At 51.4% G+C, this 15,060-nt stretch overlaps 1 protein-coding gene across 2 annotated transcripts in view; it reads right to left on the minus strand.

The window, feature by feature from the left end:
• LIG1 (DNA ligase 1) overlaps nt 1-15,060 on the minus strand; it is a 502,345-nt gene that overhangs the window by 78,911 nt on the left and 408,374 nt on the right. For both annotated transcript variants that reach the window (XM_085616644.1, XM_085616645.1), the window contains exon 22: nt 14,383-14,465. In XM_085616644.1, the coding sequence (XP_085472770.1) occupies nt 14,383-14,465 (83 nt within the window). The remainder of the gene's footprint in view (nt 1-14,382; nt 14,466-15,060) is intronic.

A 15,060-nucleotide genomic window follows, 5' to 3' on the forward strand; every position in this document is an offset into this window, starting at 1 on the left:
GATATCGTCCAGATACGCCGCACAGAAGTCGTCCAACCCAGTGAGAACTCGATTCACCAGCCTTTGGAAGGTGGCAGGTGCATTTTTCAAACCAAAGGGCATTACCACGAACTGATAATGCCCACCCGGGGTAGAAAATGCTGTTTTGGGCTTGGCCTCCTCAGCTAACCTGATTTGCCAATACCCAGCTGTCAGGTCAAACGTACTTAAGTAGTTGGCCGAGGCCAACCGGTCGATAAGTTCGTCTGCTCTTGGTATCGGGTGGGCGTCAGTCTTAGTGACTGCATTGAGACCTCTGTAGTCCACGCAGAACCTCATCTCTTTCTTACCGCCCTGGGTGTGAGGTTTCGGCACGAGCACTACGGGACTAGCCCAGGGGCTGTCCGAGGGTTCAATGACTCCCAGCTCCAACATTTTCTGCACCTCTGTCTTGATGCAGTCTCTGACGTGATCAGGTTGCCGATAGATTTTACTCTTTACGGGTAGACTGTCCCCAGTGTCGACCTCGTGGGTACACCAATTGGTCTGACTGGGTGTCAGAGAGAACATATGTCGAAAGGATTGAAGAACCTGTTTGCAATCCTTTTGTTGATGTCCAGAGAGGCTGCCACAAAAGACAACACCATCTACTGATCCATCGTCAGGGTTCTGAGAGAGCAGGTCCGGGAGAGGGTCACTCTCCTCCTCCTGTCCCTCATCTGTGGCCATGAGCAAGCCCATGCCCTCCCTGTCGACATATGCCTTGAGCCGGTTTACATGGAGCACCCTGTGGGGGCTCCGGGGAGTTCCCAGGTCTACCAGGTAGGTGACCTCTCCCTTTTGCTCAATGATCGTGTGGGGCCCAGACCATTTGTCTTTGAGTGCTGCTGGGGCCACTGGCTCCAGCACCCACACCTTCTGTCCAGGCTGGTACACAGTCAGGACAGCCTTTTGGTCGTGCCAAGCTTTCTGTAATTCTTGGCTCGCCTCAAGGTTTTTAGACGCCTTTTCCATGTACTCTGCCATCCGCGAGCGGAGACCGAGCACATAGTCCACAATGTTTGATGCCGGCTTTCTGAGAGGTCTCTCCCATCCTTCCTTTACCAAACAAAGGGGTCCCCTTACAGGATGTCCGAACAGAAGCTCGAAAGGGCTGTAGCCAACCCCCTTCTGCGGGACCTCTCTGTAGGCGAACAAGAGGCAGGGTATCAGGACATCCCATCTCCGCCGAAGCTTTTCAGGTAGTCCGTGAATCATCCCTTTTAGGGTCCGGTTGAATCTCTCAACCAGCCCATTGCATTGTGGGTGATAGGGTGTGGTGAACTTGTAGTTGACACCACATTCCTTCCACATAGCAGTCAGATATCCCGACATGAAGTTTGCACCTCTGTCTGAGACGACCTCCTTAGGGAAGCCCACTCTGGAGAACACTCCAAGTAGGGCCCGTGCCACCACAGGTGCTGTAGTGGTCCTAAGGGGAATAGCTTCAGGATACCTGGTGGCGTGGTCCACCACCACCAGTATAAACTTGTGCCCTGATGCTGTCTGGGGTTCCATTGGTCCGACAATGTCGATCCCCACTCGCTCGAAGGGTACCCCCACCACTGGTAGTGGTATCAGGGGGGCCTTTGTCGTGCCACCTGACTTACCACTGGCTTGGCAAGTGACACAGGAGCGGCAAAACTCCTTCGTATCCTCGGACATGTGGGGCCAGTGAAAGTGTGGGACAATTCTGTCCCAAGTCTTATTCTGGCCTAAGTGACCTGCAAGGGGAATCTCGTGGGCCAAGGTGAGAAGGAAACCTCTCAGAGACAAGGGGATGACCAGCCTCCTGGTCGCACCAGGTTTGGGGTCTCTTGCCTCAGAGTACAGGAGTCCATCGTCCCAGTACACTTTGTGGGTACCTGTGGCGTTCCCTGCAGCCTCAGCAGCAGCCTGCTGTCTGAGGGGTTCAAGTGAGGGGCAGTCTAACTGTGCCTTCCCCAGGTCTTCCCTGGAGGGTCCCCCTGAGCCCAGAAACTCAACCTGACCAGGTTCAAGCTCTTGCGGCTCAGTTTCCCTCAGTTCCTTAAGGTCAGCCTCCTCGGAGACTTGATCCACGACCTGGGGCAAGGGGGAAGGCGAAGCCTTACCCTTACTGCTCCTTTTCTTGGAAGGTGTCTGGTCCGTTCTTCCAGGATCCAGCACCTGTTCAGTGGGGCATCTTTTGGCCTGTGACCTGGTCACAGCAAGGACATGTGCTGGCAAGCCTAACATCTCCATGTGAGTCCTCTGCTCCACTTCTGACCATTGTGACGTTTCCAAATCATTGCCCAACAGACATTCTACGGGGAGGTCTGAACTAACCACAACCTTTTTCGGGCCACTTACCCCTCCCCAGGAGAAATCAACAACTGCCATACTGTGATTGGTAGTGACGTTGCTGGCATTGGTCACTAGGTAACTGGTACCTAGCATGATCTGTCCAGGGTCCACGAAGTTAGGCGTCACCATGGTGACACTGGCACACGTGTCCCTGTAGGCCTGAGCCACTTTTCCATTGATCAAAGGTGTCTGTCTGTATTTGCCCAAAGTATTGGGACTGGCATCAGGGGACATATCCATATCCCCTGTACAGACAAGGACGGCCTGAGTGAGCGTGCCGACTAAGTCGTCACTCCCCTCTGTTCCCAAGGTTAACCCAACTAATGCCTTGGGAGGCGCACTACCACTGCTGACTGTACTAGGGGGCGCAGGTGCCTTAGGGGCTGCAGTGGTAGGAGTTTGCCCTCCTTTCTTGGTGCACTCACTAAACCAGTGAGTCTTACTTTTACAGTACTGGCACCACCTTTTTGACTGGCCTTCTTGAGTCTTCTTCTTCTGTGAAGCCTGACCCCCACCCTCTTTGGTTTGTTGGGGACCTGTCGAAGACTTCTGGTCATTTTGTTCGTTCTTGTTACCCTTTTGGTCGGCTTTCTTCTGACCACCCTGGTTCTGATTCTGGTTCTGCTTGACCCTTGTTCTGACCCATCTGTCTGCCTTCTTTCCCAATTCTTGGGGAGAGGTCAGATCCGAGTCGACAAGGTGCTGATGCAACAATTGGTTCTGACAGTTGTTTAAAATCTGTTCTCGCATGATAAGATTGTACAATCCTGTGTAATCAGTAACCTTGCTACCCAGCAACCAGCCTTCCAAAGCCTTAGTGGCACAATCAACAAAGTCAGTCCAATCCTGAGACTGAATTTTCTGGGTGTCCCGGAACAGCACCCGGTACTGTTCCGTGGTTAAGCCGAACCCATCAATCAGTGTGTTCTTCAGGACTTGGTAGTTGTTAGCATCCTCAGCTCTAGTAGTGAGGAGCTTGTCCCTTCCTTTACCTTCAAAGGAAAGCCACAGTATAGCTGCCCACTGACTTGGGGGGACGCACTGGACAGTGCAGGCCCTCTCCAAAGCAGTTATCCACTTGTGGATGTCGTCCCCTTGTTTAAAGGGGGGCACTATTTTACTCAGGTGTCTAGTGTCTATACCCCTGTCTTTCTCTCTATTGAGACTGCTGCCACCAGTGGGATCTAACCCACTTAATTTCTGCTCTCGGGCCAGAGCAAGTCTTTCTTTGGCGAGGGCAAGTTCTTCCCGCTCGATCCTCAGATTGACTTCCCGCATCTTCGCTTCATGCTCCCTCCTCTGAGGGGAAGTCATTCCTCTCTGAGAGGATGCCTGAGAGACATGTGTATGAACCGATCTGCCGGAGCCTCTGGAGAGAGACCTAGCTCGTCCGTTCCCAAGGTTAAGCCTGCTTGAGCGTGGGCCCGGGGCTCCCCCAGTTCCATTCTCATGCCTGCTTAAGTTGGTCCTTGTAAGCCTGCCGACTACCGCTGGACCTTTGTCTGCCTCGTCTCCCGATAACTCGTCCTCCTCCTCTGTGTGGAGGTCGAGGTCGGGGTCACCGAGGGTTCCCTCTAAGGGAGGCATGTTCCCATCTGCACTGGGGGGACCTGTGTTAGAGGACCTCCTAGCATCGTACGCCTCTAAGAGACCTATCAGAATTGCGATGGTAGGGTTAGAACCCTGGTTTAGCTTCCTGGAGGCACATAGTTGTCGCATCTCCTTGAAGCTAAGGGTTGCATATCGTGACACGACCTGTGGAGGGTCACTGACCACTAAGGGAGTCTGCGAGGACTCTCCGTGGACCGACATGCTTGTCTAGTGCGGTGTAAGTGTTGCACCTACCTACACTATGTGTTTACCTACTGATCCCTTGCTAGGAGTTGTAGTCAGGGTGTGCTAAGCCCTGTTACACTACAACAGCCGGTTCAGTAGAACTCGGAGTATTCTAAGTTAAGTTATATGTACCTGGGTACTTATGTGATCTTTCACTGCGATATTCTTAGGATACGTGTGTGGTAAAACAACAGCAAGCTCAAATCCCAACCGCTGCTCACCAATGTGAGAAGTTGGCCTGATATGTAGTGCTCACTATTCTAGTGATCACTGTGTATCATTCCAAACGACCCTTATTGATGATTGGTTGTAAGTCAACCTTTTAGACCAGCTATCCTAGTAGCGTGGATACGAGCAGTCTTAGGCTAAACTCTAGAGGGCGTGTTAAGCCAGCTGTTTACCATCACATATACCCCTTGAACACCAAGTGAAAGGACACCACACAAGTTGTTATGAAAATAAAAGGGTATTTATTTATAACAAGACTACCCTGGCTCTTTATGAGTCAGGGAGCTACGCACACTACAAAACTCTTAGAAAAATACTTCAGTTGCACAAGTTACACAAATGCCCGAGGGGCGCGAGAAACCATCTACACTAACAGTGAAATGCGAATGGTTAGAGTCTGGAGGTACTGATTCCGGAGGGTTCCGATCAGTGGGACTAAACGAAAAAGGAACTGGACACTTGTAGAGCGAACCTGCGATGGAGCACCGAGATGCTCGATTTACCTAGCCCGGAGGCTGCGGCTGCGTGAAGTTAGTCAAGATGTCGGGAGTCCTCGTGTAGTCTCAGGAGCCTGAAAGAAGAAGTTGCTGGCAGGCGACCAGTGACGATGTTCAGGGCGATCCAAGCCTGGATCGGTGATGAAGGAAAACCTGAAAGCAGAGGGGACTCAGTTCTCAACCGCTAGCCAGCGATCGTGTGGGTACCAGGAGGGTACCGGCTGAAGTCACCTCGACCAGGTGAGTGGGTGACGTCGGACTCGGCTGTTCCTCGGACCAGGAGGCGCGGCGGCGACCAGGATGGAGGGCGAGCTGTCCCACGAAGGTGTCTGCTGTCGATGATGCTGGGCCCAGGAAGGGGCAGCGGATCTTGGCAGTGGCCACCCAAGCGGGGGAGTCAAGATGGCGTCGGGAGTGGACCAGGAGGGTCCGGGGTACTCCTCTGTTGAAGGGGAGCAAGTGCCAGTCGGGAGCAACCGGACTAGTGATGAAAAATAATCTTGGAGCGTCGTGAAGAGGGCCACAAGCCGGACGGCAAGTGGTCGGACAACGCGGTGAACAGCAAGGAGCGGAAGGGCCCCCCACGCAGATCTCGCGGATGCTGGGGAGACAGACTTCGATGCTGGAGCTGCTCAGGGTTTAGGGCTTCTCAAACCCTAGGTGCACTCACTCGAGGGTCCCTCGGTGGGCGTGCTAGATAAGCGTCGTGCAGGTTCTGAAGATAGCCGGTCCCGCAGGTCTCGTCACACCTACGGCTCTCAGCTGGGCTGATGAGGGAGGTAAAAGGTCAGAGATGGCAGGGAACTCGGGTCTCGTCGAGCTGGGCAGTCTTGATCCGTAGGAGAGACTTACAGCAAACCGCAAGCGCTTAGTTGGTGCCTGCTGGAGCAGGGTGGCTACTCCTTAGCCACAAGGGAGAGTCTTCAGAAATAGTCAAGAGTTCCTTTCGTGGAAAGTGGTTCGTGATTCGGAGGTATCCGATTATCTGATTATCCAATTTGGGAAGGGGACTCGCTCCTACCTTTATTCTAAGAAAAAGGGGTTGGCCCGTGACTAGGTTCTACCTATGGGTGGAGCCAGGAGGGGGGTGGTTACACCCCTATCCTTTGTCCGGCTTCGCGCCAGCTCAGGGGCTGGTGTGCCCCCGAAACTGGTTTGAGCCGGGCTATGCACAGTGAGCACCGGGGTGCCACTGGCAATCACCTTCCTTTCAGCCCTGCCTACCTGGGATACACAACCCTGTCTGGGACGGTGCTAACACCGCCCTCGACAGGAAACCCTTTGTCCAAACTCCCTTCGCTGGAAGGTCCCCCAGCAGCAGGAGGTCAGACTTGTGTCTGGTGGCAGCATCCATTTTGTGATGCTGAGGCTTGAGTCAACTTTAACCGGGGTTCAGGGTTACTTCCATGTCGTGCCCCTCTAGAAGGGGGGAATGCTAACCCCGTCGCCAGAACTAGCGAGGGGTTCGTATTCCAATTCGTATGACACCTTACGCGACATGTGTAGGTGATGCGATGCCAAAGTTAGCAAATAGTTGGCCCGCGTCACCATGGAACGGCTATTAGGACTTGGTTCCGCAAGCCGTCGACGGGCTCGGCTCGCGCCAGAGCACCATCCCACATGACTCCCCGCACTCTGCCTTCAGGATTGATAAGGCCTGCCATAGGAGTGACTGATAGGAATCCATGTGTCCATTTTAGGGTTAGGTGTAGGAATACTACACCTACAGCAACGGGTGATTACACCACGTGGCCCCAGCTGTCGTGCAGCCAGTTGTGTCAGATTTGGGCGGCCATTCCAGGAGTGGCATAATACATGCTGCAGCCCCTGGTAGGCCCTGGGTACACCGATGCCCTGGATACCTGTGGTATGCTGAGACAGGGACTGACAAGGCGGCCCAGTTCCAATTAGTGGATGCACCTAACGTACATGTGTGTTAATTTCGAGAGAGAACAGCTAGGCTGTGGGTCTGATTGGCAGGCCCACAGCCGGAGAAAGTCGTAAACCAATGAAGCAAAAGCAAAAAATCTGGGTGATCATAGGATTGCAGACCCTACTCTCCTACACTACTTACCCTGTAAACATCAATTCGTAGCATGTAGTGCTGTAGATTAATATGGTCAGCTTATTCTGCCATCTAGTATTGGGCTAGGACAGTTGCAAGTTATTTTCTTTTCAAAAAGTGTTCGAGTCACGAGATATACTGACTTCTCCTCCAGTGTGTATTTCGCATGTTCCTGGGTCCGTTTGCTAGATTGTTTTTTGGCTCATCAGTTGAGCATTAAGAAAAGGAGCAATATAGTAATAGAAGAGATAACAAGCATTGGCATTGCCAGTAGGTCTCGCTTTTGGGACCTTATAAGTGTTTAGCCATGCAACAGTTGATTTTGTTGCACCAAGGACATTGTGCTGCACAATGGCGAGCTGTGAACCTGATAAGTATTAGGACAGTGTGTGGGGCAGGGGGTAAGCACGGTCACCTTTGGCGAGCTTTGAACCGTATGACCAATGTTAGGACAGAGCGTGGGGCAGGGAGATAAGCACGGCGAGCTTTGAACCTGATGACCAGTTTTAGGACAGAGCGGGGGGCAGGGGGGTAAGCACGGTGAGCTTTGAACGTGATGATAAAGTGTTAGGACAGTGCGGGGGCAGGGGGGTAAGTACGGCAAGCTTTGAACCTGATAAGTGTTAGGACAGAGCTAGTGGCGGGGGAGGGGGACTGGGGGGGCAAGCACGGCGCGCTCTGAACCTGATGAGAAGTGTTAGGACAGAGCTAGTGGCGGGGGCAGAGGAGTAGGCACGGCAAGCTTTGATCCGGATGATCTGTTTTAGGACAGAGCGGGGGGGGGAGGGAGGGGGTTGGCAGTAGGGTAAGCATGGCGAGCTTTGAACCTGATAAGTGTTAGGACAGAGCGGGGGCAGGGGGGTAAGTATGGCGAGCTTTGAACCGTATGACCAGTGTTAGGACAGAGCGTGGGGCAGGGGGATAAGCACGGCGAGCTTTAAACCGGATGATCTGTTTTAGGACAGAGCGGGGGGGGGGAAGGGGGGTAAGCACGGCGAGCTTTAAACCGGATGATCTGTTTTAGGACAGAGCGGGGGGCAGGGGGGTAAGCATGGCGAGCTTTGAACCGTATGATCAGTTTTAGGACAGAGCGGGGGCAAGCACGGCGAGCTCTGAACCTGATGATAAGTGTTAGGACAGAGCGAGTGGCAGGGGGGGTAAGTACTGCGAGCTTTGAACCGTATGACCAGTTTTAGGACAGAGCGGGGGAAGGGGGGTAAGTATGGCGAGCTTTGATCCGTATGACCAATGCTAGGACAGAGCGTGGGGCAGGGGGATAAGCACGGCGAGCTTTGAAACTGATAAGTGTTAGGACAGGGCGGGGGTAAGCACGGCGAGCTTTGAACCATATGACCAGTTTTAGGACAGAGCGGGGGGCAGGGGGGTAAGCACGGTGAGCTTTGAACGTGATGATAAAGTGTTTGGACAGTGCGGGGGTAGGGGGGTAAGTACGGCAAGCTTTGAACCTGATGAGAAGTGTTAGGACAGAGCTAGTGGCAGGGGCAGAGGAGTAGGCATGGCAAGCTTTGATCCGGATGATCTGTTTTAGGACAGAGGGGGGGGGGGGGGGCAGTGGGGTAAGCATGGCGAGCTTTGAACCTGATAAGTGTTAGGACAGTGCGGGGGCAGGGGGGTAAGTATGGCGAGCTTTGAACCGTATGACCAGTTTTAGGACAGAGCGGGGGCAGGGGGGTAAGTATAGCGAGCTTTGAACCGTATGACCAGTGTTAGGACAGAGCGTGGGGCAGGGGGATAAGCACGGCGAGCTTTAAACCGGATGATCTGTTTTAGGACAGAGCGGGGGGGCAGGGGGGTAAGCATGGCGAGCTTTAAACCGGATGATCTGTTTTAGGACAGAGCGGGAGCAAGCACGGCGAGCTTTGAACCTGATAAGTTTTAGGACAGAGCGGAGGGCAGGGGGGTAAGCACAGCGAGATTTGAACCTGATGATAAGTGTTAGGACAGAGCGAGTGGCAGGGGGGGTAAGCACGGCGAGCTTTGAACCTGATGATAAGTGTTAGGACAGAGCGAGTGGCAGGGGGGGGGGGGTAAGTACGGCGAGCTTTGAACCGTATGACCAGTTTTAGGACAGAGCGGGGGCAGGGGGGTAAGCACGGCAAGCTTTGAACCTGATGATAAGTGTTAGGACAGTGCTGGGGGGGGGGCAGAGGGGATAAGCATTACGTATTAAGGGTAAAGTGGCCACTTCTTTGACATACCTAAAGCTGCTGGTTGAGAAGCTTGCAATGGACCCAGCCTCCCTTCCCCTCCCCTCTGAAAACGGGGTGGGAGGAAGAAGGAGGAGAGAATAGCTGCAGAGTGAAGCTGCTGGCAGACTCTGACCCTGAAGCCTAGAGGTGGGGGCCAGAGGAGTGAGCAGCCCAGAGTAGAAAGGGAGACAGGGACACTTGTTTTCAAGAAATGAAATGCACTGTTCATGCCTTACTGATAAACTTCCATGGCATGAATAGTGGTGAGGCTTGCAAACAGGAGCAGTTTCCCTCCTCCCTGTCCAAAGGGAGGGGTCGAGAGGGGAAAAAGCAGGTTGGAGAAGGTCTGCGGAATGCAGAGGGCGGACAGAACAGCCATGGCCTGTGACCCATGACGAGAGAGGAAAGCCATAGGGCGCCACTGCTCGTAAGCGCGTACCCGCGCACATGCACTAAAGCTCTAGGCCACAGTGGTAGCATTTTCTTAAGCCCTTACAAAAAGTCTTGCCAGAGCACAGCGCATGCGCTGCTCTAGGCTTGACCTAAAAATGTGCATAAGAGCAAGTATAATGTTTATTATATAGAGTCAATTAGAGCATTCTTCAAACAAAAGTCTCTGGGGAGGAGGGTGGGTGCATAGGAATCTACAACACTACACGCTACAAATGGATGCTTACAGGGTAATTAACATTCTATTCATAGCATGTGTTGGTCGTAGATGCTTATACTCTGCATCAAATTTAAAGCATTCCTCCCCCTGGCTGGCATTATTAGAGCTTTTGGATTTCAGCTTACCTCCTACGCGGATGACACTCAAATTGTACTGTCAGTGAAGGAGGGAGCTGAAAAAGAAACAGGAGCACGCTTCTCAGACTGCATGGGCGCCGTCTCCAGATGGATGTCGGCCAATTGCCTCAAGCTGAACTCAGCTAAAACTGAGGTCTTGAGGTTTGGTAATAACCCCTTGATGTGGACACCAGACTGGTGGCCTGCGGATCTTGGTCTCTGTCCCACACCCCGTAGGAAAGCCAAAAACTTGGGTGTGGTGGTAGATGAAAAACTCAATATGGGAGACCAGGTCAGCAAGGTGATATCTGGATGCTCGCTTATATTGAGAATGATCAGGAAAATCAGGTTCTTTCTCTCGGAGGGGAACCTAAGAACCGTGGTGACTGCATTGATATTGTCACGTCTTGACTATTGTAATAGTCTTTATGTCAATATTCAAGCTCAACATCAAAATAGGCTCCAAACTATTCAGAATGCAGCAGCCAGACTGTTAACCAAGACCCCTAGGTCGGTCTCAGTTAAAGGAGAACTCAAAAAGCTACATTGGCTCCCTACTCATCTGAGATCTAGATTCAAGGCACTATGTATTGTGTTCAGAGCCTTGACCGGGACAGGTCCACAGTTTTTAAGAAACAAGTTTTCCTGGTACATCCCATCTAGATCTCTTAGATCAATGGGTGCAAAACTAGTGAAAACCCCCTGCTTCAAAAAAGTTAATTGGGGAGGCAGAAGCTTTGTAACCAGTGCATCCAGAATCTGAAATTAACTTCCTTTTTCATTAAACTCCCCTGACATTAGTGTGTTCAGGAAGGGTCTCAAGACTTGGCTTTTCTCTCAGTTTTAGGTATGTTATCTGCTTAGGTAGTTAATGCTTAGCGCCAGGACACCGGAATGGTAATCGTGCGCTTTATAAATCTTAATAACATAACATACGCAGTGGCTTTCGATTGGTTGAAGTAGATGTTTGAAAAAAAGTTTTAAGTACAGACTGACCCACTCTGGCTTGTGGATTGGTTAATACATTAACACAATACTGCTTTGTGAATGAATGTGGATTATTCCATGTAGCTGCATAACAAATATCCTTTATTGGTATTTTTCCTAAAAAGTGGAATGAGCTCGTGGATGTACTGCGAGTACCCTCTTTGCTTTACAGTAACAGGTTTGAATACATTTAACTATCCGTCTGGCAATTCCTGCCTTGGATATGGGTGCTCCTTGTTGTGGCTTTGCAAATGCGACAGAGTTGCTGGGCTTTTCTGAAGGGTTTGGTTCGGTCTATGTAGAACATTAGTGCCCTTTTAATATTGAGTGCATGTAATGCTCTTTCTGCTACTGTGTCTGGGTTAGAAAAAAACACTGTTAGCTCTATAGTTTGACTTGTGTGAAAAGCTGATACTTTGGTAGAAACTTTGGATATTTTACGTATTACCAGTTTTGTTGGGAATAATTTGACGAATGGTTCATGTAGCTTAAGTGCTTATAATTCACTTATACTTCTGAGGGAAGTTATCACCACAAGGAAAGCAACTTTCCATGTCAGGAATTGAAGTTCACATTAGTGAAGTGATTCAAATGGTGGTCCCATAAGCCTGGCAAGGAAAATGCTAATCAGAGAAGGCTGAGCAGCCGTGGACAGCAAACTGTTAACCTACTATACACGTTTGTGATAGAGGTGTAGAAAACTAAGGCACAGAACAGTGCAAAAGTTATGGCAACCCGGACAAGAGCCGGGAGACTGCCGAATCCGCGTAGGGATCAGAAAGGTCCACGCCATTAAACGGTAGATCTCTGAGGGCATCTCGAACATTATCTGGGAAACGACTGTCGCACAGCCATGCATGGCGGCGCAAAGCCACAGATCGAGCAAGAGCTCGCCCCACAGAGTCAGTGGCATCAAGGGAAGAACGGAGCGAAAATTACGCCATCCCCCTGCCATCAAGCAGAAGCAACTGTGACCGCGGCTCCTCTGGAATAGAAGGGAGAGGGTTATGAACCCGAAACCGGTCCCAGGATTCTTGTTTCCAGTCCAGGAAAGACATGGCTTGGCAGATCGGGCTGGACTGTTCCCATGAGGCACAGGGTCAGACTGATTTGCATATGGCCATGTCTGAACTGGGGTAGCGGAGTGAGCTAAAGAATGATGGATTCAACCCAGATCAGTTGACTGGGGGTGAGTGCTTGCAATGTTCAACACTCCGTCCGTCAACCCCTTTGGTTTTGCTCTTGACCAGGTCCCAAAGGGTGGAGGATGAACGCACGAACACACACGCAGTATTCAATGCCCGGATACCCGCACTGGTAGAAGCAAAAAGTTGGCGAGCACACGCGTCCAGCCAGCTAGACTCCCTGGTGGGAGATAATAATGGCATGGCGGATGAAGACTAAGTTAAAGGCTGCCTGAACATCGAGCCCCTGTGCCGTAGGGTGAGTGGACAGGCAGAGTGGATCACCTGGAGCAGGACGGTGCCTACGGGCAATAGCACGATCAACAGGGTCACCAGAAGAGGGCCTTGCCCATGAGGCACGCAAAATGTCCAATAAAGAGCTGCCAAATGGCAGCAAAGGCTCCACCTCAATAGGCCCCATATGGAGCAGATCCAGTAAGGGATCAGACAGGAGGGGGGGCCACAGGAGGTTGAAAACCAAGAATAGCAGCCGCCCTGTGAATGGCACGTGCGTAAGCAGCCCCAGCTTCATTTGTCATCCGGCTAGGTGATAATAAGCCGTCGGTAGGAGACGACTGAAGACTAAGCCGTCCACTGGACAACAAAACTGGAGGAGCCGGAGACTGACCCGAAGGCCAGGCAACACAAGGCACTTGCACCATGGGCCCCTGATCCGGGGAATCCTGAGAAGCGTCAACCTCTTGACCAGGAGGCGTTGTTGCCGGCACCGATCGACAGTGTGGAGGTCGCAGCGACGTCAGAGGATTCGGAAGGAGCAGCAACCCCGTGAAGAAGCTTGGACGGTGGCACCGGAGTCGATAAGACACCGGGTCGGAGTCGTATGGACGTCGACGAACACCAGAGGGGACTCTACTCGGAAGCCATCCGACGTCGATCCTACTGCAAAATGTGCCCTTTTGGTCAAGCCGGGCGGCGAGCCACCTGTTTGGGACCCGAAGGCGCTCGAGGCAGAGGTGGGGACTCAAAGTATGACTGGAGGGCAATAGAATAAGCCTCCATTTGGGCACACATCGCCCCAACCCCCGGAAAGGGAGGTATGGAGGAAGCAACTGACGGGCGCCCTTACCTGGCATAGAACGAGAGGAGCGGGCGGCGGCTGAACGTGAATGGGAGGACCTCCGTGCTTGCCGCTTGGTCTTGCGCTTACCTGCCCCTGTACGACTATCGCGGGAACGACCTCTGGACGGAGCCCAAGCCGGAGGGGGAGAGCGGCAATGCGAAGGTGCTGGACCGTACAGCCGTGCTGCCAGCAGTTTCATACGGCACTCTCGGAGGGACTTGGGCTTCATCCTCTGGCAGGCGTCACACTCTTTGGAGTCGTGGTGCATGCAGATGAGATACGGGTCAGTGCCAGACATCTGACGCGCACAGGCTTCACAAGCCTTAAAACCCGAAGGCATTGTACACTGTTCCGGCGACACCGAAGGTGTCGATAAGGCCTAAAAACCTGGCCAAGGAGCTGTTGGTCTTCCAGGATCTGCGTTGGGACGCGGAAAAGAAAAAAAACTGACGTCAGCGCGCCGGGAGGGGCATACATGGCTCCGCTGACGTCATGTCCGTGGACGATGTCAGGGAGGAGCCGTGCGGCGCCGCCCCCCGGCGCGCAGAGGTGCTGCTGCGGAAAGTTTTCCGGATCCAGTCTGACGCCTGGGGATATTCTAAGTTAAGGAATCTGTGGCTAGACGTCTATCAGATTAAATATGTAAAAAGGTTTGGAATAGCGGCTGAGCCCAAACAAGTGAAGTAAACAAACCGCTTCATAAGTAAGTTTGAGAAATAGACAAAAAAGCATAGCTTGTGTTTAGTGATAACTGCTCTACTAAGAGGTAACACGGACTGTCCTAATGACATTATAGTCTGAAACCCTGGACCTGCCAGAGGGAGACAGCAGCAGTTTTTTTTTCCTGTAGATGATGCCTATGATCTGCTGTTGGGTAATGAAATTGAGTGGTGAAACAGGGCTGGTAATTTAACTCAAATTTGTTTTTAGAATAAAGAAAAGGAAATGCTGCTTTTACGATTGGCTTTTGGTTTAAAATATTTTTCGTAAAACTTTTTTTTAGATGAATTTTGGGATCCCACACATAATGGACAATTCCATTAAAAAAAAGCAGAGTTCAGATTAAGCCAGCTGTTACTGTTTCTGATAAACGAATAACACTCCTGGAGCCTATCTGAAGTCTAGTGCTAATTTACAAAACCAGCAATCCAACAGTCACTCTTACCTTCAGCCAATTATGGGACCTTTTGGCGATTTCATAGGTGGCATCCTGTTCCAGTGTTTTCACCATCAGACCCTCACAGGAATCTAGAAACCATAGAAAATAATTAGCAGAAGCCGGGTCAAAGGAGACTGCACCACCAGAATCAGTCACAAGCAATATGCAATATTGCCCACCTCAAACATTCTGCTGCTTGTAGAACGTAAATATATACATAAAAATTGATTGGATGAGAGGCAATATAATGACACAGGTAAACCAAGTAAACAAAATATTACAGCACAAAACATATCACATATCAATGTTTTGTATCTTCCGTGTTTTATTTTCCTTGTTGCACTTCATAAAAACAGCCAGCCAACGTGTTTCGCCCAAACATGGGCTTCTTCAGGGCAAGATAGTATGAGTGTAAGGTGTCTCTTCTGGCGAGCAAGTCAACGAGCAATAGGACTCGGATTCTGTCTAACTAAAGTGTGATGAAATGACGCACAATGAGGCAAGAGTATTCAACCAATGTCTGTGAGAAGAGTTATTGAATGTCGGTGTTGGCCGCATCCAAAAGGCTGTCCGGAGCAGTCTCCGGCGTCCGGTATCTAGCAAGATAAACAAGAAAAAAAGCGTACGACCTCTTGTATACTTTAGTATACATATATTTCTGTGGGCCTGATACCATTCCTTGCT

The sequence above is a fragment of the Triturus cristatus genome, chromosome 7, assembly GCF_964204655.1.
Source record: "Triturus cristatus chromosome 7, aTriCri1.1, whole genome shotgun sequence".
NCBI classification, from domain to species: domain Eukaryota; kingdom Metazoa; phylum Chordata; class Amphibia; order Caudata; family Salamandridae; genus Triturus; species Triturus cristatus.